The following is a 25,462-nucleotide window of genomic DNA, read 5'->3' as shown; positions in this document are numbered from 1 at the left end:
CAGAAAGGAAGCTAGACATGAAGGCACAGATAGAAGGATAGAAATTGTAACAAGGCAGTTTGGAAATTAAAGATTTATGCCAGACTCGATCGAAAGCCTTTGAGGTGTCAAGTGCATTTGCAAAGCTTTTGCCAAAGTCCCGAAACGAGGATGACCAGGAGTCTGAAAGGTAGGTGAGAAGATCGCCAGTGGAGCGTCCCTAATGGAACCCATACTGATGATCAGAAAGAAGGTTGTGATGGGAAAGATGCTTTAAAATTTTTCTATTAAGAATTGACTCAAAAACTTTTGAGATGGAGGATGTTAAAGCAATTGGACGATAGTTAGAGGGTTGGGAATGGTCACTCTTCTTTGGGACTGGCTGAATGAGAGCAAACTTCCAGCAAGAAGGAAAGGTACAAGTTGATAGACAAATGCGAAAGAGTTTGCTTAGGCAAGGTGTAAGCACAGAAGCACAGTTCTCGAGGACAACAGGAGCGACTCCATCAGGCCCATATGCCTTGTTTGTATTGAAGCCTGTGATGGCAGAAAATACATCAGCTGAAGAAATTTTAATGTCAGCCAAGAGGAAGTCAGAGGAGGGAAGTGATGGAGGAGCAGCACCGGAATCGTCTAAGGTAGAATTGGAGGAGAAAGTCTGAGCGAAGAGATCTGCTTTATCAGTAGAAGAAATAGCTAGAGCCATCAGAGTAGAAAAGAGGAGGGAAGGATGATGAGGTAAAGTTGTTAGAAAGGTTTTTGGCAAGGTGCCAGAAGGAGCGGGAAGAATTCGAGTTGGAAAGTTGAGAGCATTTAGTACGGATGAAATTATTCTTAGTAGAGCGAAGAACAGACTTAGGATGATTCCGGGCAGAAAAGTATAAAAGATGTGATTCAGGGGTGGGATGGCTCTGGTACCTTTTATAGGCCCTGTCCTTGTTGCGGACAGCATTAGAACAAGTGTGATTAAACCAAGGCTTTCTTGCATTAGTCAAAGTATATGAGAAAGGAGTGTATGCATCCATGCCCGAGAGAATAACCTCTGTAATATGCAAGGCATACTCTAATGGCTTCCGGCCATGGAAGCAATAATCATTCCAGGGAAAGTCAAAGATGTACTGCCTGAGGGCCTCCCAATCCTCAGCTCCAAATTGCCAGAGACGACGTTTCTTTGGAGGGTCCACAGGCCGTACTGGAGCGATAGAACAGGTTAAGGTGATAAGGTTGTGATCAGAGGAGCCCAGAAAAGATTGACAGTGTAAACAGAAGGATTAGTTGTAAGGAAGAGGTCAGGTATGTTGGAACTCTCTCCAAGGCAGTCAGGGATATGGGTAGGATGCTGTACAAGCTGCTCTAGGTCATTAAGGATAGAAAAGGTGTAGGCTTGTTGACCAGGTGGATCAGTGAAAGGAGAGTAGAGACAAAGGTGGTGGTGAACATTGAAATCTCCTAGGATGGAGATTTCATAGAAAAGAGAAAAGTATGTTGGACAGTATGTGATAATTCTCCATGGTGTGGCCCATCCATAAATTCTTTGCATAGACAACATAGAAAGGCAGAACATGAGTGGCGCTTGCAACGGACCAAATAAAATTTCTGCAAGAAGAGCAGTTGTTCATTCTGTAAAAGCCCAAAAGGCAATGTATTATCAAAACAAAGTTGATTCATGTGGTGTTGATGATTATAAACTGTCTTTAGTTGTGAACAGTTTGGTTGGAAGGAGGAATGTAGTGGTTTAACCACCTTCTGTATCTGATGTCGAATTGGCTTCTGACTTTGTGTCATATTTTACAACTAAGATCTTGCATAAGAAATGATTTAGACAACAGTTCTTCTGGTGAAGTGTACTCAGTTGGCTTTCAATCACAGCACATAGGGGGTCATGTGCTTTCAACATTTCATTGCTGGACGTAAATAAAGTCAAATGCCACATCAGAGAACTTAACAGAACATTTGTCCACTCAATACATGTAACATGTCAGAACTGCCTGATGTGTATGAGCATGCAGCGGGCTTTATCTGCAACATAACAAATATATGCATCTTAGAAGGTAATTTTGTGCAGTCTGAGAAACGTGCCGTGCTTAGGCCCCTACTCAAGAAACCTGTCCTTGATGTCGAGAGCACGACAAATTATCATCCCTTCTCTAACCTGTCTTTTTTATCGAAGATTATTGAGCGGGCCATATGTGATCAACTCTTACCATTGCTGGAACATAATGAGTTGTTCCTGTTGTTTAGTGAGCATACAGAAAATACCATTCAACTGAAACTGCATTAACAAGGATTCGTAGTGATCTGGTGGCAAAGTCGTGTAGTGCAATGTCCTCTCTCCTAGTTCTGTTGGATCTGTCTGCAGCTTTTGAGATGGTAAATCATAAACTATTGTTGGATGATCTGTATTTTTATTGCATTCATGACAGTGTTCTTTTGCTCCATAAGCCATATTTGTCAGACAGATCTCAGAGAGTAGTTATTGCTTATGCTAGCACAGATTCTGCTCCCCTTCTGTTCTGAGTCCCTCAGGAATCAGTTTTGGGTCCAATTCCATTTACAGTCTACATGAGTAGTTTATTGTCTTTACTTGATGCTCACGATGTGTCCTATCATTTTCATGCTGATGACACTCAGCTATATGTTAAGATGTCAGATATTATTAATAATACCAAGACTAAGCTTGAATCTCTGATGTCTGATATTAAGATCTGGATGGCAAGGAGGGAACTTAAGCTGAATTATGGTAAAACTGAGATCATCATCATCAGAGGAAATAGAAAGGGTGACGACACTGATAATACCCTGGCTTTGAATATTTGTGTGTTAGCTTCATTCAGTCAGTTCTGTTCGAAATCTGGGTGTTTAATTTAGTTCAGAGTTAAATTACAAAGAACATATTAATCAAGTTTGAGGGTGTAACTTGCATATCAGTAATCTGTACTCTGTGAGAAAATTTCTGAATAGACGTTGCCTCTTAACTCTGGTCCACGCAGTGGGTCTCGTGTTGATTATTGTAATTCACTGTGGAATGGTCTTCCAAATAATATATTAACAAAAGTTTAGTCTGTTTTGAACAGAGCAGCAAGACTCATCTTTGGTCTTCCCTCGAGAACCTCGACTACCCCATTCCTAATTTAGTGAGACTGGTCACTCTCATTTTAAATATCAGGACCAACTTGCCTAGCCCCAAGGTCATGTGTGCTTCTCATGAGGCAGCACAGGATTGGGTGATGAATGATGAAACAGTATACAGTCAAACCTAGATCATTGTTAAATGGTTTGTCATACTACTGCAGTATTGTGAAACAGGTGATCCCTATATCTCATTTTTCTCAAATCTAATGAGGCAACATTCTTAACTAACAATTTTTGCCCATATGAAATGAAATTCTTTTAATTAACCATTCCTAGTCATTAATTCCTTTCCTTATTAGTACAAGAGTTCTCATAAACTTGGGAACATTTTATATAATTTTAGCTAAATTTATTGTAAAATAATTCTATCAACACGAGTATATTCAGAATTACTGTATGTCCCAGTTGAATAAAAATATTATTTCCATCACTGATCTGTATTAAAGTGCTTTATAAATGAATGTGGGGCGCATAAAGCATAACTGCATTTTGATGTTGTTGGTGGGTATGAGGGCCAGTCACTGCAAGGCATATTGTTACTATGATAACCAAAATACCTGTATACTCATACACACCATGAGCCACAGTATCTTGATATATATTTTCACTCAACTATTTGGTCAGAATGGTGTATAAAGTCACAGCTTGGCATGTGATAGAACTGTGTCAAACGAAAATGCATTGCAAAACGATATACTGTAATGTATATTGAGGTCAACAGAGCATGGGTTCATTAGGAATGGGGTGGGTGGGTGCAAGGACCACATAACCTTACATTTGAAGGCTGCCCTTGCATCCTCAGTAGCACCACAGTTTCCAGTAGTGGTAGCATCCTTGCCAGCCATTATTTCCAAGTCAGAAGTTTCAGTTTCGTTTTCGTTTTTAAAGGCTCCAACATGCTTGCATGTGTCGGCCTTGGTCACCTAATGGCGGCTTTCCACGCTGCACGATCCATTGCAGCCTCCCTGTTCAGTCCCTTAACCCTAAGGTCACACTTAATGACCTCGTCCCATGTCTTTCTCGGTCTACCCCTCATAACCCCACCCCCAATATTAACACTTCTCACCTTCCTCACCCAATTATCATCCCCCATCCTCTCCACATGTCCAAACCACCTCAGTCTACCTCTCCTCATCACAACACCAATACACTCCAGTCCCATCCTACCTCTCAACTCTTCCATTGTAAACCCAGCCCCTCCAGGCCTTGGACACAGGGACGCACTGCACATCCACCTAATCATTGTCATTTCTGTACGTCTGAGCCGGCGAATATCTTCCTCCTTCACTGCCCAGGTCTCACTGCCATACAGCATTACACACCTAACACATGCTGCATACAAAGACCCCTTAGCATGTAGGGAGAGCCCTCTCAATGTCAGGAGAGGCAAGAGCTCCCTGAACTTCTTCCAACCACTTCTCACCCTAGCCACAGAGCTAGCTCCAGCCCCACCTCCAGCACACAACATGTCTCCCAAATAACAAAACTCTTCCACACACTCAAGAGATTCACCAGCAAGTTCAATCCTTTCACATCTGACAGTCTCCACCTGCTCACCCCAGCACGCTGTACACATAAAATTAACATTATCTCGCAGTCTACCTCTGATACCACTACATCTCTTATGCGCCCATTTATCACACACACCGCACAAGATGGAATTACTTCCCACGCCCTTGTGGCAAACTGCACATGGCCACTCTCCCTCGTCTTTGACAGTACCGCCACCAACCCTAGATATCATCACTTTTGTTTTATCTGCATTTACCCTTAAACCCTTTTGCCCCATACCATCTCTCCACTTCCTAAACCTTTCTTCCGCCTCCCTTTCATTCTCTGCAATCAACACCAAATCATCAGCATACAACAACTCCCACGGGAGTCCGTTTCTAAAGTCACGTGAAAGGGCTTCAAGTACTATGATAAACAACATGGGACTCAAGACTGACCCCTGATGCACACCAACATTCATGGAAAACTCATCACTCAAATCTCCACTCACTCTCACCTGGGTGTGAGCACCCACATACATGGCCATAACCACCCTAACCAGCCACTCCTCCAAGCCAAGCTTTCTCATTGCCCACTTCACCACCTCTCTAGGGACTCTGTCAAAGGCCTTTTCCAAATCAACAAAAACAAAATAAAGATCCCTTCTCCTACCAATATATTTTTCCTGAAGCTGTCGAACAATGAATATGGCATCAGTGGTCCCACTACCTGGCATGAACCCAAGCTGCATCTCATCAATATTCACTCTTTCTCTAATCATACCTTCTAAAACTCTCTCCATTACCTTCATTATCTGATCTAAAAGCTTTATACCTCTATCATTTCCTCTTTCCAGGGCATCACCCTTCCCTTTATACACATTTACAATTACACTTTTCAGCCAATCATCTGGGACAACACACTCATAAATAATCCTTTTTATCAGGTCAGTGACTAAACTCACCCCTATATCGCCTGAGGCCTTCAGCATTTCGGCAGTCAACCCAGACACACCTGCTGCCTTCCCCACCCTCATCCTGCCTATTGCCTCACTCAAAGTAGCAGTATCAATCAAAGGCCAAGGGCCAGACACTGGATCTGCTGGCTCCAAACCTTCCCTGTCCCAGTCAAACTCCTCATTCAACAACCGGTTATAATGCTCTCTCCATGCATCTTTAATATCCTCACTGTTCACCACTACCCTTCCTTCATCATTCTTCACACACTGCTCACCTATGATATCCCGATTATCCCTCTTCACCTGACCTGCCACCCTAAATATATTTTTCCTTTCCCCATGATTTAGGTTATCAAGTAATTGTCTCTGTGACTCAGACTTTGCCCTGTATACCTCTCTTCTAGCCCTACGCTTGGCAGCCAAATATTCCTCTTTGCTACCACCATTCTTCCATTCCCGGAAAAGCCTTCTTTTCTCCTTAATTGCAGCTTCTACACCCTCATCCCACCACCAAGTTACTTTATGTCTTGGTGGTCCTCTTGTCCAGCCGCATGTTACATCAGTAACTCTCAAGAAATTGTTCTTGAGGGCTCTGTACTGTTCATTAACGCCTCTGTCTACAGCTCCCTGTTCAGCCACCACTCTCCTCAACTCGCCCTAGAAGGCATCCCTTACTACTTGGTTTTTCATCTTCCATATTTTCCTCCTAGGTACATAAGTCCTCTTTTTCATCACTTGTTCTTTAAGCACCATATCACAAATCAACAGTTTGTGCTGCTCCACACACTCCTCAAATCCTATAACTTTAACATCCCTCACTAACCTCCTATCGGCCCTCCTAACCAGAAAATAATCTATCTGACTGCTATTTCCCCCAGACTCATACATAATTTCAGTATTTCACACAAAAAATTATCACTGCAGTACACTTAAATATCACACACTGCACTGTTTATTCCACACTTGCAGTGTAATTTGGCAATAGCTGTGGTGTGTAATTTGGCAATAGCTGTGATGTTTCAGTGGCCATGCTCTGACAAAACAGAACAAAAGGGAGACAGTCACAGCAAATAGGAACATTGAGCTGCCTTCTTCGCCCAAATGACTGACTGTTGGGATGCGTGTGAGGCACTGGGTATGCACGGGATTGTCGTAAACAGCCATCACAGTTATGGTATAAGCAAATTTCGATACTGTTATCACAAAACTGGGTAAAATTTTTAGTTCATTGTCCTGTCAGTATATTACATACCAAACTCATGTATAATGAGACCTGGCTGTATAAGCTATCTAAGGGGGATTTGATGCAGTAAGAGATTTTACTTTCCTAGAAACAAAAACAATAAATTGGTCATTTTTTGGGGGGGTGGAGGGGAGGAGTTACATTGCCGATCGTCCCAAGTGCAGGGTAGACATCATTGTATTCTGGACAAGTTCCTCTGTTCCAGAATGTTACAAGTGCAAAGCAGTGTTTATTTTATTGTCTTCTATAGGGTTATTATTGTAGATCCACAGCACTCACACACTCTGAAACTAAAGGACCCTCTGACACTTCCTTGATATGAGGGGCATACAGTTTTATGCAGCACCCTGTGCCAGTACACAACACCCCTGTCATTACATGATGGAGGCACACAACACATATAACCACATAATGCAGTCACCACATAAATATTATCAAACCCTCGTCAACAATATCACACCTCCATACATTCCAGCACTAGCAATGAAGAAACACTTACATACAGAACAGTGATCCCTTAGTTATATGTAATGCACATGGTTATAGCAGTTTTTATTATCACTGACATGAGAATCTGCACTCCTGCCATTATAATGTATCCTTTTTGGCCAAAAAACATCATTTTCACCCACCTTTATTCAAGTCATACATAGGCAATGCAACACCTTGATCATAACGCCATAAGTCCCTCCTCGTAACATCTGCATGTCGGATGTGTCCCTAAATATAGATGATCAAGTTCACCTAGCTAGGCTCAGAGCAGGACATCACCCACCCCTCCCCAGCTACTAGCTTAGATTTGGGCTAAATGGAATCACGGATGGTGCATGCCCAGCTTGTAGAAGAGGCAGATACTGTACAGCATAACACACATATTGGAGCACTGCACAGCACATGCCACACTAAGATGCAGACACAACAACAGTGATGAAGGGAAGCTATGGGACAATCCCATAGGGGTGGTTGCTTACCTGTGGTTGACAGGTCTGCTCAGTCACATGGGCTGAGGTTGAGGAACAGCAACAACAACAGTAACAAAAGTATAGTATTCGTTTTATTACTGTTAATTGATGAGATCATTGTGCATGGATTACTATTGGTTGTTGATAGAGCTTTCTCTTTTCATGTTTTCCGAACCCTAACCCCATGCTTAGGTGGGAGAAAAGATCTTGATGATGATGATAATTTTTGTAGCCGACATTAATTAAGGCACTGTGTCTGCACTCTCTCCAGGCCCAGCAGGGGAGAATTGCATGCCTGTACTTCCCATTGGTATCAGTGCTGTTAGAGAATGTGAAGCGGCTCAGTTGGCCAGTAGTTAACTCAGGTTGCCCAGCTGCCCCGTCCCAACGCCGGATGGACCCCCGGGCTAGTACCAGGACACGCCTTGGCAGGTGAGACAGCAGTATGATGAAGACAGAAAAATTGTTTAGGGAGACTCAGTGCATTTAAACAGGTAGCTTGACATTTTGTGTTTGACTAAGATTTGGTTGTGTGAATCTGATATTGATATTGGTCGCAGTACATTACCTAAGACATTCCAAAATCAGTGTTTCCAAGCCTGATGCAGACTGCCTGGGCGAAGGCGTAGCACTCATCAAGCCTATGGCTCTCATGAACGTTTCTTGCATAGACTCTGACTTTGTTCCATCTTCATTTCAAATTATGGATGTATTAATATATTTCCATGAGCAGACTACTATACCTGCAATTGTTTATCAACCAGGCCAACCTGGTATGGACTGAGGCTTCATGGAAGAGTTTGATCAGTTTCTAGAATCATTTTTTCTTTTAAATCTGGTGTTCTGATCATTTGTGGTGATTTCAGGTACAGTATTGGATTGACAGCCCACAGTTGAAACCCGTCTCAGCAGAATTCCTTGAATTGATTGACCAGACTAATTTTTTCAGTCATTTATCAGTCGGCTCACATCTTGGGATGATACTGTATTGTGAAGTGAAAATGAAGGAGAACTACAAGGCTTGGTGAATGAGTTTGGGAGATTTGTGTAAGAAATGGAATCTAAAGGTGATTATAGGGAAGAGTAAAGTTATGGTCTTTGAGAGAAGTGAAGTTACTGAATGTACAGTGAGGTTGGATGATGAGGAAATGTAAAATGTGAGTGCATTTAAGTACTTGGGTAGTGTGATGCGTAAGAATGGAAGTTTGGAGGATGAAGTGCTTGAAAGAGTACAACAGGGAAGAAAGGTTGCTGCTTCTTTGAAAACAGTGATAAGAAATAGGGAAGTGAGCATCATTTCATTTTTAAAGGCTCCTGCATGCATCGGCCTTGGTCACCTATGGCGTCTCTCCATGCTGCTTGATATCTGGCAGCCTCCCTGTTCAGTCCCTTATCCCTGGGTCACACTCAATGATCTCGTCCCAGGTCTTTTTCGGTTTACCTCTTGCAGCCATACACCTAACTTTAACACTTCTTACTTTCTGCACCCATTTGTCTTCCCTGATCCTCACCAGATGCCCAGACCATCTCAGTCTACCACTCTTCATCACAACACCAATATACTCCAACCCTATCCTACCTCTTAACTCTTTCATTGTAAACCTCGCCCTGCCCAGGCCTACGCACTTAATGACTCATTGCACATCCACCTAATCACTGTCATCTCTGAACCTTTGCGAGTGGAAGTAAGAAAGTCACCGCATGAGTATTGTGATACCAACCCTGATGTACGGAAGTGAAGCTTGGACCGTGTTGGATGGACACAAGTCAAGAGTGAGAGAAGTGGAAATGAGTTATTTGAGAGGAGCACATGGGGTTACATGGAGAGAATAACTGACAAATGAAAAAGTGAAGGAGCATTGTGGCAAGAATGTGGATGTGATAGAAAGCATTAGGAGAAATATTTTGGGGTGGTTTGGCCATATGGAGTGGATGGAGAGTGAGAGACTAACGAGGAGAGTGTATGTGAGTGAGGTGGCAGGGGGGAGAGGGAGAGGGAGAGGGAGGGGGAGGCAGAGGATGAGATTGAGGGATGGAGTGGAGTGGTATATGAGAGGGAGAGGTGTGAGCTGCGGAGTGGGCAGTGAAATGACGGGGGACAGGGCAACATGAAAGTTATTTGTTTGTGATCACCTCTTGTGGGACTAAAGCATCTGGCAATAGATTGATAGAAAGAATTGCTGTCACTTTTTGTTTTTGTTTTTTTCTGATGATGTCTATATATGATGTTGCTGTTCATGTAATTGTAAAAGCTTATTTGAGTGTCATGTTTTAGTCAGTTCCCTAGGAGGACCTGGCCATCCATCCATCCATCCATCCATCCATCCATCCATCCATCATCCAATCCTACATTGCCCCATGAGGAGCGTAGCAGCCCGGGGCTAGGCAGTTGGTCCTGACATTTAAGATGAGAGTGACCAGCCTCACTCATCCCTGAGTGGCATTCACTTTTGAAAAACAAAAGACCAGATTATGTTTGTGGAGTGGAGAGGTATATGAGAGAGAGGGGGGTATGATTTGGAGGGAGGGGGCTTTTACGGAGAGCACTACGACATGGTGGCGATTTGTTTGTGGCCACTTCTTACAGGATTAATGCATCTGGCTATAGATAAAGATAGATGATTATTATTATTGTTATTATGATTATGGTATTATTATTATTATTTTTAGAAAAGTGTAAAGTGATGGTTATTGAAGGAGAAGGTGACTTCCAGTGTGATGTTACAGTGAATGGAGAGAGACTGGAGTTGACGAGAGTTCATATACCTGGGTACAGTGATATAAAATAGAGGAAAATGTGCAAAAGAAGTGGAAAGTAAAGTGACATAAGGAAGGAAAGTAGCTGGTGCAATGAAGGCCTTGATAAGAAACAGAAGCTTGAGTATTACAGCTGCATGAGGCTTATGTGAAGGAGTGTTAGTGCCAACTTTAACATATGGATGTGAGTCTATTGTGTGGCCTGAAAATGAAAAGTCAGAAGTGAGAGCAGCGGAGATGGGACTGCTGAGGAATGTACGTGGAGTTCAGAGAGTGGATAGGTTACGAAATAATGTGATTTGTGAAAGATGTGGAGTGAGGAAGTCAATGGACACCAGAATCAAAGAGAGTGTACTGAGATGGTATGGTCATGTGGAGAGGATGGATAACAATCGGGTGGTGAAAAAGGTATATTCTGAGTGAATTTGAAGGAGGGAGGAGGTGAGTTAGACCAAGGAGAAGCTGGAGGGATATGGTGGATGAGTGTGTGAGGAAGAGAGGTATGCAAGTCGGTGAGGCTAGGGGACTGACGAGAGATTGAGCAGGCTGGGTGAATGTTGTGAGAAGTGCATGATCAGGGATTTAGCACCCCTTTCTAACGTGACAGCGTCCGACTTGGCTGTATCGGATATTTTTAAGTGAAGCTACAGAATGTGGTGAATGATTTTGGCGTATCAGATAGAGCTAGGATTCCTTGGGCATGAATGGTGAGTGAAAGGAAGCATGACCCATTGGATTGGGCAAACTTGGACTGTTTGGATGTTGCTACTCCTCACCCTGCCCTAGGGTGGGAAAGGAGGTCCAGATGATGGAGATGATGATGATGATGATGATGATGATGATTACATCCAAAGGTGTCATAAATAAACCTAGACAACTGTACTAGATAACCCAAGATTTGGCGAATGTGTATTGTAACAATGTATTTTAGATGGCACACATGTATGCTGGCATACTGCCAGAGTTTTATTACAGTGGATACTTTTTTGGCTATTATTTGTTCAGCATTAAATCATGTGTATATTTAATGTGAGAAATGCCTGTGGAACTGAAAAAGTAGTGTACTGTGCAATATATACGGAAGTTTGTGATAGTTTTCAAGCATTATTAGAAGTAGCACATAGTTACATGGGTAATGCCTTGCTCTCTCATGGCATGTTTTCAATTGTATTATTGAAATTTTCCTCACCCTGCCCTAGGGTGGGAAAGGAGGTCCGGATGATGTTGATGATGATGATGATGACGATGATTGTTATTTCAGGCAGTTGTAGTGATGAGAAATAGGGAGGTGAGTATGGAAGTTAAGAAGTCACTACATGATAGTACTGTGATCCCTACCCTGACGTATGGAAGCGAGGCATGGATCTTGCAAGAGGGGAACAAGTCAAGAGTGAGAGCAGTGGAAATGAGCTACTTGAGAGGAGCATGTGGGGTGACATGGAGGGACAGGTTGACGAGTGAAGAAGTGAAAGAACATTGTGGGGTGGATGTGGATGTGGTTGAGAAGATTAGGAGAAATACACTGAGGTGGTTTGGACATGTGGAGAGAATGGAGAATGAAAGACTGATTAAGAGTGTGTATGTAGGTGAGGTGGAGGGAGGGAGAGGGAGGGGTAGACCGAGGATGAGGTGGAGGGATGGAGTTGAGAGGTATATGAGGGAGGGGGGAGTGAGTTAGGGGGAGGTAGTCAAATGGTGGGTGACAGAGCGACTTGGAGGCGTTTTGTCTGTGGCCACCCGTTGCAGGATTAGGGCGTCGGGCTATAGATAGATAGATAAATAAATAGTATTTACCCTAGTATAAATACTGTATATCTGAATTGGGTGACTTAAATATATTTTTCATTAATTCTTCTCCTATGGAGTTCCCCTAAACTAAATAAAGTTGCCTGGGTGCAGCAAGAATAGCATCTATATAGAAATTGCATTCTTGGACTGAAGGACTGTATTTGTTTTCAGCTGCAGCAGTGTATTGTTCAGTATGAAGAAACTTTAAGCAGCACTGTTTTACCCACCTCATTCTGGCAACACATTTATATTTGTGCTAGTCCCAGTTCCTGTAGTTTCAGTTTATTGGAGACTTTTCCTACCCAAAATGTATGATATGGCCTTAATTAACTCCTACAGTTTTAGATGCTCTTTCAGAACTGCAAAAAAAAATTCTCTTGAAGAAATAGCTATGTCATCAGAGTGAAGGGGTTAACTATGGTATAAATTAATTGTGATAAAATATGTGTGCATATGTTTGTTTCCATGTTTTAATTTAATTACAAGAATTACATTGGAGTAGAAGCAATAGATTTTATTTAATTTACACTGCTGTATTGTCTTTGATTCTTTTCCTGGAAGGAACGGTTTGTAGGCTCCTTGCCTACCCCCTGGGGGTAATTTTTTTTTTTTCAAGAATACTCCCCCAGTATCCCTGCTTGTCATAAAAAGCAACTAAAGTGGAGGGTTAGTGCCCCTCCCCGGAAAACAACTAACTAAAAAAACAAACAGTAAGCCTCGGACAAGGACTGACCAAACGATGACAACCAAGGACCGGACAAAGGACATGGTTATTGGAACGTGGAATGTTAGGGGAGCGAATAATGAGGTGAAGGAGAGAGAGATTGTCCAGGTGCTTGAGGGTGCAAAAGTGGATGTATGTGGAATAACTGAAACAAAATGGAGAGGAGAAAGTGTGAGAGAATGGGAGTATGGATGGGGTATACAGTATGTGCAGGAGTAGATGAGAATGAGAGGGCAAAGGGAAGGAGTATGTATAGTTGTGAGTAAAAGATGGAAGAGGAGCATAAGACAGTATGGATCAATTGGGTCAAGGATTGTGTGGGTAAAGTTGAAAGTTGGAATATAAATGTGGGTGAATGTGTGTGTGTATGCGCCAACGCAAGATCGTGCTAGAAGAGTGAGAGAAGAGTTCTGGACAAATGTAGAAGTGTACATGGAAAAGTTTGGAAGGAATGAGAGAGTGTTTTTGATTGGTGATATGAATGGTAAAGTTGGGAATGTGAAGATGGATGGAATAGTTGGTGAGTGGGGTGTGCCTGCTGAGATAGATGAGAATGGGAGTGTGTTAGTGGACATTTGTGCTGGGAGGGGGTTGGTGATAGCCAATACCCTCTTCAGGCATAAAATGATCCACAGGTATACATGGCGAGTGATGAGAAGGTGGTGAACTGAATGAAAGGAAGGCAATGATTGATTATGTGTGTGTGGATGAAAGGATGCGAAGATGTGTAATGGATGCAAGAGTATATAGAGGTTGGGGGAGTGGACTTTCTGACCACTACTTGGTGGTGGCCAGAATTAGAATTCAAGTAAGATGGAGGAATAGAAGAAGGGCAAGACGAGAGGAAGGAGTAGTTGCAAGGAGAGTGGAAAGGTTACAAGAGGATGAGAAAAAGGCAGAGTACAAGAGAGAAGTGGAGGAACAATTGGGCAAATATGAATTGGAGCAGATGGGAGACATGGAAGGTGTGTGTAGGATAATTACTGAAGAAATATGTGCAGCATGTGATGTGGTGTGTGGAAGGAAGAGAAGACGGAGGGGGGGTGCAAGGAACAGCATGGTGCACTGAAGAGGTGAAACAGGCTGTGGCACAAAAGAAGAAAGCATACAATGAATGGATGAGAAATAGGGGCGTGGAAGAAGTTGAGAGGCAGAAGAGAGAGTTATATGTAGAAAGAAAGAGAGAGGTGAAAAGATCGGTAAGAGAGAGTAAGAAGAGAGTGGATGAGGAATTTGGAAGGAATTTGAGTGTAAAGTGGAGGGACTGTAAGAAAATGTTCTGGAAAGAGGTGAAAAGAGAAAGACAGGGTGGAAGTGAAGTTAGCAGGGGAGTGAAAGATAAAAATGGTAGATTACTAGTGGTGAAGGGAGAAAAAGTGAGCAGATGGAGAGAACACTTTAAGGAATTGTTGAACGTAGAGGATGGAAGTAATGTGAGTATAAGTGGCTGGGGAATGGCTGGGAGAAGGAGGGAGGTGAGAAGACAGGAAGAAATCAGTAGGATAGAAGTTGTGGAAGCAATGAAGAAAGTTAAATCGGGGAAAGCCCCAGGTATTGATGGAGTGTGTGGTGAAATGCTGAAGCATGGGGGGGAGATAGTAGTAGAATGGATGTGGAAGATGTGCAGATTGGCCTGGGAGGAAGGTAGAGTCCTGGAGGATTGGAAGTCAGGTATAATTATTCCCTTGTACAAAGGAAAAAGGGGAAAAAGAAGTGTGTGGTAATCATAGGGGCATTTGTCTTCTTAGTATAATAGGAAAAGTGTATGGTAGGATACTTATTGACAGAGTTAGAGAAAGAACAGAGAAATTAGTTGGAGAAGAACAGGGAGGCTTTAGGAAGGGAAGAGGTTGTGTAGATCAGATATTCATTCTTAGATCTTTAGTGGAAAAGTTTCTAGAGAAGGGAAAGAAGTTGTATGCGGCTTTCATGGATTTGGAGAAAGCATATGACAGGGTGGATAGACAAGGATTGTGGAAAGTGTTAAGAATATATGGAGTAGATGGGAAGTTGTTGAATGCTGTGAAGAGCATGTACGATGGTGCGAAGGCTGCAGTGTGTGTGGATGGTGAACTAAGTGAATTTTTCTCTTTGAAAGTTGGGTTGAAACAGGGATGTGCCATGTCTCCATGGTTGTTCAATCTGTACATGGATGGGGTAATAAAAGAGGTACAAGGTAGGGTAGTGGATGTTGGAGTGGCCCTGGTGAGAGAGGATAGTGTTTGGAAACTCCGTGTACTGTTGTTTGCAGATAATACTGTGTCGTTGAGTGAAGACGAAGGGGAGCTGCAAGGCTTGGTGGATGAGTTTGGGAGAGTTTGTAAGAAACGGAATCTAAAGGTGAATGTAGGGAAGAGTAAAGTGATGGTCTTTGAGAGAGGTGAAGTCAGTGAATGGACAGCGAGGTTGGATGGTGAGGAATTGGAAAATGTGAGTGCGTTTAAGTACTTGGGTAGTGTGATGAGTAAGGATGGAGGTTTGGAGGATGAAGTGCTTGAAAGGGTACAGCAAGGAAGAAAGGTTGCTGGTTCTTTGAAAGCAGTGATAAGAAACAGGGAAGTGAGCATGGAAGTGAAAAAGTTACTAGTTGACAGTATTGTGATACCAACTCTAACGTACGGAAGTGAACCTTGGACGTTGTTGGAAGGACAGAAGTCAAGAGTGAGAGCAGTGGAAATGAGTTATTTAAGAGGAGCCTGTGGAGTCACATGGAGAGACAGGCTGACGAATGAGGATATAAAGGAGCGTTGTGGTGTGGATGTGGATGTGATAGGAAGCGTTATGAGGAACTCACTGAGGTGGTTTGGCCATGTGGAGAGGATGGAGGGTGAAAGACTGACGAAGAGAGCGTATGTGAGTGAGGTGGAGGGGGGAAGAGGGAGGGGGAGGCCGAGGATGAGATGGAGGGATGGGGTGGAGAGGTATATGAGAGAGGGGGGTGTGAGTTGGGAGCAGGGCAGTGAAATGGCGGGGGACAGGGCGACTTGGAGGCAATTTGTTTGTGGCCACCCCAAATGGGATTGAGGCGTCTGGCAATAGATAGATAGATAGATAGATAGATTATTATTATTATTATTATTATTATTATTATTATTATTATTACTATTATTATTATTATTATTATTATTATTATTATTATTATTATTATTATTTCTTCTGTCTTTCTTTCCTTCATTCTTTCCTTTTCCTTCTGCCTGTGGGTGACTCTACACTGAGTGACAAGCCAAATGGTTTCCTGTACACCAGGAAACCATTTACTACGCTGGGTGGTAACCATATAACCAAATTTTGGCTTCTGGTGGTTTAGTGAGTAATTATTGCACTCCAGTCGGATTGAGCCGGTGAAGGTTTATATCCAAGGGGTGGTTGGAGTTGATTGCTCATGTAATGCCACTCAGGGATGAGTGAGGCTGGTCAGTCTCATCTTAAATGTCGGGACCAACTGCTTAGCCCCGGGCTTCTACGCTCCTTATGAGGCAATGTAGGATTGGATGATGGATGATGGATGAATTATTATTATTATTATTATCATTATCATTATTATTTTTGTTTTCCTTTCCCATCCCTGCCTGTAGGAGACTAAGTGCCTCTGGTAAACCTTTCACCCCAGTTGGTGTTTTATTGAGGCTTAGATGAGAAGGTTTTGTTCAACTGCGAGAAATACTAACAATCTGAGGCATCAAAAATGATCTTGATTAATCTTTCTCATTTCATTAGGTTGTTTACTGTCTTAATTCTAAAACAGCTGAGTCAGACTGTTGCCATATGTCCAGTCCTATAATTCATCCAGGGTTGCTACAAAAAAGTTTCTAAACCTTTTTGTTGCTGTTTACAACTTCTGTTTTGTGCCCTTCCCAGCCTGTCTCATTCAAGTACACTGTACTTCTCCATTTCATCTGTCCATCTCTTTCTTGGTTTTCAAATTCTCATCAACTTTGCTGCACCACTTTCATTTTCGAATACTGTAGTACCTGTAATAGTTGTTTAAGTTTCATTGTTGGTTTTGGTTGTACCCTGTGCATTTAGTGGGACGTGTACAGTTGCCAGTTATAATAATTCCTTGTTAACCAAAATATGATGTTTGCAGCAGGTCTGGTGGTGGCAGTATGGACATCAGTAACTACAGTGGAACCCCCTCACGTAAAGGATCTGGCCGTGGTGATTTGTCTGGGATAGGGGGAGGACGAATAGCAGGTGACTCTTCGTACTTGGCCATTATTGCTGGACCAGGTGGACTCGGAGCCCCTCAGGCCACTCTTGTCAATGGTAGGTCATCATCCAGCCTGGAGTCTGAAGACCAAGCACCTTCAGTAGCCAACTCTGATCTGCTTGAAGAAGAGGGTGAGGATGATGCTCATCAAGATGATACAAAGACTCACTCCAGGTAGGAGCAAAGGAAACTTATTTAGTCCCTCTGTTACAAGTATTTTAGTGAGGGCAGGCCTTGAAATCAGTTTGTTTCCTGTTATAGGAGAGATTTCAATTTTTATAGATAAAGTATGTATATTATTTCATTTTCTGGGATTATTTATCCTTTCATTCATTCTTTCATTCATTGTCTAATTCAGTGTTGCCCCATGAGAAGCGTAGGAGCTTGAGGCTAGGCATGTTGGTCCTGACATTTAAGATGAGACTGATCAACCTCACTCATCCCTGAGTGGCATCGTGTGAGCAGCAGATCCCAACCACCCCATGGATATAAACCTGCACCTGCTCAATCTGATTGGAGTGCTTTAATTACCCACTAAACCACCAGGTGCCATAATCTGGTTATATGGTTTCCATCCAGCGTGATAAATGGTTACCTGGTGTACAGAAACCATTTGGCTTGTCACTAAGTGTAGAGTCACCCATAGACAGAAGGAAGAAGAAAGAAAGGAAAGAAAGACAGAAGAGGAAGGAATGAAGGAAGAGAGGAAAGGGTAGGCACCTTAAAGCAGCACTATATTGAGTGAATGGATGGTGAGCATCCCCACCTACTGTGTATTGTTCATTATCATTATTTTGACCCTCATTAATGAATGGCTCTTTGATGTCCTTGAACATGACTTGATGCTTGGAGTAAAATGCCTTATGTGTGTTATGTCCTAATGTAGGTTGTACGAAATGATGATCCTTTAATGCTTGTATGGAGTTGACTGTAAAGTTAAGGTGTTGACGAGGAGCCTACATATGGTAACGTTGTGCACCCTAGGAAGAAGTTGTGGCATCCAACCATGAGCCAAACTTCCTCCTATTTCCCTGCACCTTGTTGTAGAAAGGACTCTGGTCTTACCCTGTTGAGATGCTGTTTACCATAAATGGATGCCGGTTACCTGCACAGTGTATTTACTGTACTGTTCCTGTAGGATAACCCTATTGAACCGGTTTGCATGCTCTGATTGACAGATCTGCTTGGCCAGACAGACTGGGGTTAAAAACCACAAAGACAACAACAGCAACAACAGCAGCCATATTAAGCTTGTATAGCTTTGTGCTAGAGTGTTTATATTACTCTTTTGAAGTAATATGAGTACAGTGAGATCATGCTTTAATGGGCCCGTTTATACTGAACTCGGAATTTGGCTTTCTGTTATCTTGTTTTGTTTTTTCAAGGAGGGAACAATTTTGCAAACTCCTGGCCTTTGGTTCCTTCTTTCTTGCATAAAAATTTTAAAAATCTAAATTATCCATTGTTGCAAAATCTGTCCCAATGCAACATCCTGTTTTTTTTCACTGGGCTCTATTGAAACAATATTTGGTGAAATCAGGAAATAACCAGCTCAGAAACGGGAAGCAGTTGGCGTTACTGTGCATGTGTTGGCAGTGATGTACAGTATATCATCCAGCTCAGACACGGAACCCAATCAGTGCACAGGCAGACCCACCTGATGCCCCAAGTGTACTGTCGTTCTCTCGGTCTCACCCATGGACGCCATATAGTGAGGACATAGCTGTGCCTTATGCATTTGTGACCCACACCGTGGCAACCCCCTAGTGCTGTGACTTAGCCTGTGGCCCCCTCTGCTGGTGTAATCTTTGTGGGAGCTATTCGCCACTAGACCACATGGGATTAAGTATACCGTACTGCTTTGTGTACTACTCTACCCTCCAGCTATGTTTACTCCCCTTTCTGCATGTGATACATTCTTTCAATAAATTTTGTTATCAAAAACTAATCCATAAAGGTGTAGGAACTCCTTAGAATCTTGAGTTTTCCAAAGGAGTGTTTGGCCCTAATCGGTGGACCTCTCAGTTACGAAATCAAATTTAAAATGATTTTTCGTCGTAGGAACTTCTTTGAATCTCAGGTTCTCCAAGGAAGTGTTCAGCTCTAATCGATGGACCCCTCAGTTACGAAATTAAGTGTAAAAAGATATTTTTTGTAACTTTGTTTTTTGGCATCAACTCTAGCAGTTAGATATCAGAAATTCCACCTTTAATTTTATATCAGAGGAAAATTCTGATAACATGGCACCCGCTCGCTCGTCATGCTCTCACAAAGCGCACTTTACTGGTGATTATAGTACTGTATGTACTGTATTAACACTACTGTATTTTATGCCTACAGTGGAACCATGCATTTCACACCTAACTGGTTCTGTGAAAAGCACCGCAAACCATGAAACCTCTAAAGTTGGGGCATTGATCCAATGGAAAATAGGCTAATTGGTTCCGGGTCCCATGTCGACTCCCCCTAAATCCCATTTATGCAGTGTGAAATTTACTGATCATGCCTGAAAAGAAACTAGTATAAGTACAAAGTACATAGTAGGCAAGGTCCAAGGAAACTCTCTTGGAAGGCTGGAGTGAGGTGCTTAATGGAAGGAATGGGGGTGTAATTTCTGAGGCAGGTGGTGAGGCTACTGCACCTCACCACCTCTGGCAACTCGATCCTCCTGTGCCTCTGCTGCCTCTGCCTCTCCACACAACACATCCATCCTGTGCTGCATTTCTTCTGTCCGCTGCTCCTGCACAAACCCACAGAACTCCTCATCGTTTAGCAGGTTTTACGTTTTTCTCACTGCTAACAGAGAGGTTTTCGCATGAAACGTGGTGTTTGGGAATATTTGCAGGTCACCACTAACCATGAAACTGCAAACGAAGATGTCGCTAACCACAGGGCTCCGCTGTAATTTTAAGTCTTTAACTCATGGGTAATATTGTGGGAAAGTTTTTCGGATAGAGGGTTGAGACAGATAGCTTAGGGTAATGACATATTATCCGGTTCAGTGCCAAATGGATAGCTGATTGAGGGTCTATCTATCTATAATGTCTTTTGTTGCTTTGATTTCTTCATATCTTAGTGATAGGAAAACAAGAGTAAAAGTAGATGATGTATATTCCATTTTCCACTCAGTTAACGCCAGCATGCCACAGGGGTCAGTTCTGGCGCCAGCCCTATTCTTGGTTCATATTAATGATCTCTTATCTGTCACCCACAATCCCATCCATTCATACGCAGATGACTCAACACTACATAGTTCATTCACACTCAGACACCCATTTACAAAGTCTAATATCTCTACCTCTCAACTCAGTAGAGCCATCTCCACAAATCAAGACCTATCTACGATCAGTGAATGTGGACAAAACAACCGTGTCTCTTTTAATGCTAGTAAAACTAAATATATACAGTTTACTAATAGACAGATATTGCCAGATTCGTACATTACCTTCAGTACCACTAATATTCCCATCTCCAAAAGTATTGAAATTCTCGGTGTCTCACTTAACAATGCCCTCAGCTGGACCTCTCATGTTAGATTTAAAAAACTGCCCCAAAGAAACTTGGATTATTGTACAGAGTCTGTAACTTCTTCGCTGATGAGCAGTTAACTATAATTTATTAGAGTCATGTGCACTCTCAGCTTGAATATTGCTCACCCCTGTGGAATGGATGTGGAGAGGTTCCATTAAAACAACTAGATAAAATTCAGAACAAAGGTGTTAGAATTATTAACAACCCCTCCATTACAAATAAACTACCTCCCCTGCAAGTAAGAAGGAATGTTGCCTCCCTTGCATTATTTTACAGATATTTTTTTGGCAAATGCTCAGACGAAGTTGCGTCCATAGTTCCACCTCTCCATGCCTTCCCTCGTGCTACTTGGGCATCTGGTAGCACTCATGACTGGAATGTCACTCATTCATATTGCAGAACTTCTGCCTGTCAGAATTCTTTCATTCCCCGAACTGCATCTCTCTGGAACTCGCTTCCCCAGAGCTGTTTTCCTCCAAATTTCAACCCACAGCAGTTCAAGTCTAACTGTTACAGATATTTTACGAACAGAGGACACCAGTAATCTGGTGTATGGATTATTTTTTTTTATTAATTTGTTTTTCCTTCCTCCGTTCTGTTATTAAAAGAAAAAAAAAAAAAATCTATAGCCCGACGCCCTAATCCCACAAAGGGTGGCCGCAGACAAAATGCCTCCAAGTCATTTGACTACCCTCCCCCAACTCACCCCCCCTCCCTCATATACCTCTCAACTCCATCCCTCCACCTCATCTTCGGTCATCTCCTCCCTCTCCCTCCCTCCATCTCACCTACATACACCCTCATAGTCAGTCTTTCATTCTCCATTCTCTCCACGTGTCCAAACCACCGCAGTGTATTTCTCCTAACCTTCTCAGCCACATCCACATCCATCCCACAACGTTCCTTCACTTCTTCATTCGTCAGCCTGTCCCTCCATTTCACCCCACATGCTCCTCTCAAGTAGAGTACCTGCGCAATATCCGGTGTTCTGCAGTATCCAGCGTGAGGGTTGGCTGAATTATCCTGGATAATTGAGAGATTACTACAGGCCCATTGACCTTACCAGACAACTCCTGTTATACTGTATACTGAACCAAGATCTTGTATAGGGAGTGCATCCTGCGACCTACAGGACAAATGTATTAAATACCAAACCCAAGCCAAGCATTTCCTCTTCTTTTCTCTGTTGTCTGTTGAAATAATGGCCAACATTTTGTATTGCATATTGATCTATCATATATCAAGGAACACAGGCCAAATCCATACAATACAGGTCTCCCTCATTATCAGCAGGAGTTTCATTTCTAAGATGCCATCAAAATGCAAATCCTGTCAGTACTAATTTTCTGATGGTCGTTTTATGTAATCATTGTGTAATTCTTATGCAATCGCTTGTATATTATGTTAATGTGATTTTTTATTATTAAAAATGTTTTTCCATTATATTTACCAGTCCACCATATGCCTGTCTCATTCACACTGAACAGTTGCTTAGCTATAGGCACTAAGAATGTGGTCACTGTGTTTATTAAAAGTGAGAGATGCATAAATTGAAATGAGGAGAACTGAAACAGGTGACCAACTAGGTATGAGTGGTAACAGAAAAGAAGACAGGCTGGCACTGCCTGGTGCATATTTATGTACAGTAAGCATTTTATTATTTTCCACTGAAGAAGCTGCAGACCCTTAGAATATTTTGTTAAAAGTAAGAGTGAGATGCATGTTGGTAAGTTAAATGAAAATGAGTAGAAGTGAAAGCAGCTGACTAGCTACGTATATACGGTATATAATGAAGAAAAGTAACTGGCACTGCCTGGTGCATACAGTAGTTTCTTAAGTTTCACATTTCTTGTACCCTAACTGACCTCGCTACATTTAGTCTGTCCAAATTTAAATTGACCATATGGGGAAGATTCATTTGAGTCTGGGAATCTTTCATGTCTATCTGATTATTGCTTTATTTCCCCTACTTTTGGGCATTTTTCCCTGTATAGTCAGGCACTGCTATACATTTTTTCACTGTGTGATAAACTGTTAGAACAGTGAACTTTAAATTATAGCCAGTTTCTTGATAACAATATCCATATTTGCCAAAACAGTCATTTTGATGGCTGCCTACGACAGTCCCATGTGGACTCAGTGACACATGCATACCGACAGTCAGATGTTTGACCTGAGATGGCCACTCAGTACTCAGATACGCAGAACCTCTATCTCAGGCTTCTGCACAGGTGGCCTCCTTCACACCACCCCTTTGAAGACGTTTTCTCACATGGCCACTCACACGTGTCCTGCACCCATGATCATCTCTTGTGTTCTCCGAGTTATTTGTGGGCATCCCCTTTTGGATTTATTTTTTTGCCATTAATATAGATAAATTGAATGTTGCACTGGTGTAAATTTATTTCACTTCAGGTCTTCCAGAAGATCAGGAATAGCCCCATTTCTTGCATATACAGTATTGCCTCACGCACACCATACTTTGCACATTTTTATAATCTGATATCTGCATTTTGTTATTCAGTCTTTCCCATGAACACAACATTACAAACTACAGTGTATGGTTTATTATAGTATGTATGGCTTATCAGGTTTCTGACCGCAGTTTGTACATCCAGCAGAAGCCATATAACATGAGACTTTAAAAATTTACAGGAACCTGAGCTTGGCATTTGCCGGAGAAAGTGGTCCAGTGAGGTATGACAAACTGTGTCCAGGTGAGGTGCGGGATTTGCTTCTTTGCTTCCTGCATATTCTGAAGCATATTCCTGAGTCTCACCTGCTCTCATGGTGGCTCACCTTATCACACCAAGCCCTTCCCAGCTTCTTCACACTCTTACAGTGAGTAGTGGATCTAAGTTTTTCCTTTGCTTTTTATTTCATAGTATATCACTTCTGATATACTTTACCTTTGATGTATAGTTAGTGTAATGACTACAGTTTACATGACTAATATTTTTTATCTGTAGGCTATTAGTTATGGTAGTTTCTCTGCCAAAAGATAAGAGTTGCTACAATTCATTCTTTGTTTTTACATTTTACCACTATTCAGAAGTGATTTTGAACATCTGGTGTGCTCTTAGTGTTACAGTGCTGTGAGAACTACTGTATTGAGCATTTTTATCATTAATTGTAAAAAACAATTAACCTGTTTATGGCCTGATATCATGATGTCATCTGTTGCACTGTGCCAGATAAACTTACTGTCATTCCTGAATATTAACTGATTATAGTTTTTTCAATATTCTTACACTATTTACAGTTATTCTTATATATTTTTAATAGCTATTTTTTCTGAATCTATAAGTTTTACTTACCGACAGGTTGTGCTTACATCACTTTAAGTACAATGGGAAGCGTCAGATAGTGCGAGAACAAGTACCTAAAAAGGCCTCCACGTTGCCAGCCAAGTTGCAGCCTCCGTATTCTGGCAGCAGGATGTCCACTGCCACCGACAGCTATAGTGGTTAGTTAACTTTTTTTTTTTTTTTTTTTTTTTTTTAAAGCACTCTCATGCAAAACCTCATTTACCTCTCTCCACATTTGACTAATATCATTGTCTTCAGATTCCATCAAAGTCTGCAGGACTAGAAACCTGTTCCTACATTCCCATCGAAACTTTTCCCTCGTGCTCTCATCACTTCTCAGCTCATCCAAATCGTAATTATTACCTCCTGTACAATTACCATTAATGTTTCTCTTAAGTTTTATTTTAATCTTTGACACAACAAGTTGATGATCACTACCTATATCTGCCCTCCTCCTTACGCAAACATCTTGCAAATGTGTCAGATGAAACATGGAATGCAATTCAGAAAAGGAAAGAGGCTAAGTTAAGAAGTGAAGAACAACATGTTGATGGCCAGGTAGTTGAAGTACTTAGAGCAAAGTACTGGAGTTTACATTCTGAAGTAAAAAGACTCGTTAGACATGATAAGAGGAGACTGTATGATGAAAAGGCGACAGAGACAGAAATTAAATTAAGTAAAAATGATGGTCAGAGCACAAGAGCAGCATATCAGGCCATAAAGGAGTTAACTGGGACTGAAAAGAGAAGGAAGGAAATACCTGTACGAGATAGAAATGGTGATTTGATGACTAACTTTTTTGGATATAAAAGGAAGGTGGAAAGAGCACTTTGAATCTGTTCTAAATAGACCAATCCCAGCTGAAGAGGACATTCTGCCAGCCGAGAGAGATTTGCAGATAGAAACAGGGGATATAACTTTGGAAGAGGTAGCAAAATCTATAAAGGAGTTAAAGAATTTTAAGGCCCCAGGAGAGGATGGAATATTTCCTGAAATGCTTAAGGAGGAAAATGACGAGTTGATGAATGCGCTTTTGAAACTTTTTAATGTGGCTTGGGATAATGGTGGAATTCCAGAAGAGTGAAAAAATGGAGTGATTATAAAAATACCAAAAAAGGGAGATTTAAGTGTGTGTGGCAATTGGAGGGGGATAACTTTGACACCTGTAGTTGCAAAAGTCTTTTCCAAAATCTTGTTGAACAGAATAGAGCCAGTAATTGATAAAATTTTAAGAGAAGAACAAGCAGGATTTAGAAAGGGTCGAGGTTGTAATGATCAGATTTTTATTGTAAGGCATCTAATGCAACAAGCTAATGAGATGAAAATGCCTCTTAGTATGTGTTTTGTGGATTTTGAAAAGGCGTTTGATAGTGTTTCAC

At 41.9% G+C, this 25,462-nt stretch overlaps 1 protein-coding gene across 1 annotated transcript in view; it reads left to right on the top strand.

The window, feature by feature from the left end:
- Ziz (dedicator of cytokinesis protein Ziz) overlaps positions 1-25,462 on the top strand; it is a 251,109-nt gene that overhangs the window by 127,207 nt on the left and 98,440 nt on the right. The window contains exons 21-24 of the mRNA XM_080277570.1: positions 8,037-8,197; positions 17,125-17,418; positions 23,431-23,616; positions 24,099-24,241. Of these exons, the coding sequence (XP_080133696.1) occupies positions 8,037-8,197; positions 17,125-17,418; positions 23,431-23,616; positions 24,099-24,241 (784 nt within the window). The remainder of the gene's footprint in view (positions 1-8,036; positions 8,198-17,124; positions 17,419-23,430; positions 23,617-24,098; positions 24,242-25,462) is intronic.

Source organism: Coenobita brevimanus, chromosome 70, assembly GCF_032717465.1.
Source record: "Coenobita brevimanus isolate Jiangsu-jjx chromosome 70, ASM3271746v2, whole genome shotgun sequence".
Taxonomy (NCBI): Eukaryota; Metazoa; Arthropoda; class Malacostraca; order Decapoda; family Coenobitidae; genus Coenobita; species Coenobita brevimanus.
The sequence above is the reverse complement of the archived record's forward strand: the minus strand, read 5'-3'. Positions and strand labels throughout refer to the sequence as shown.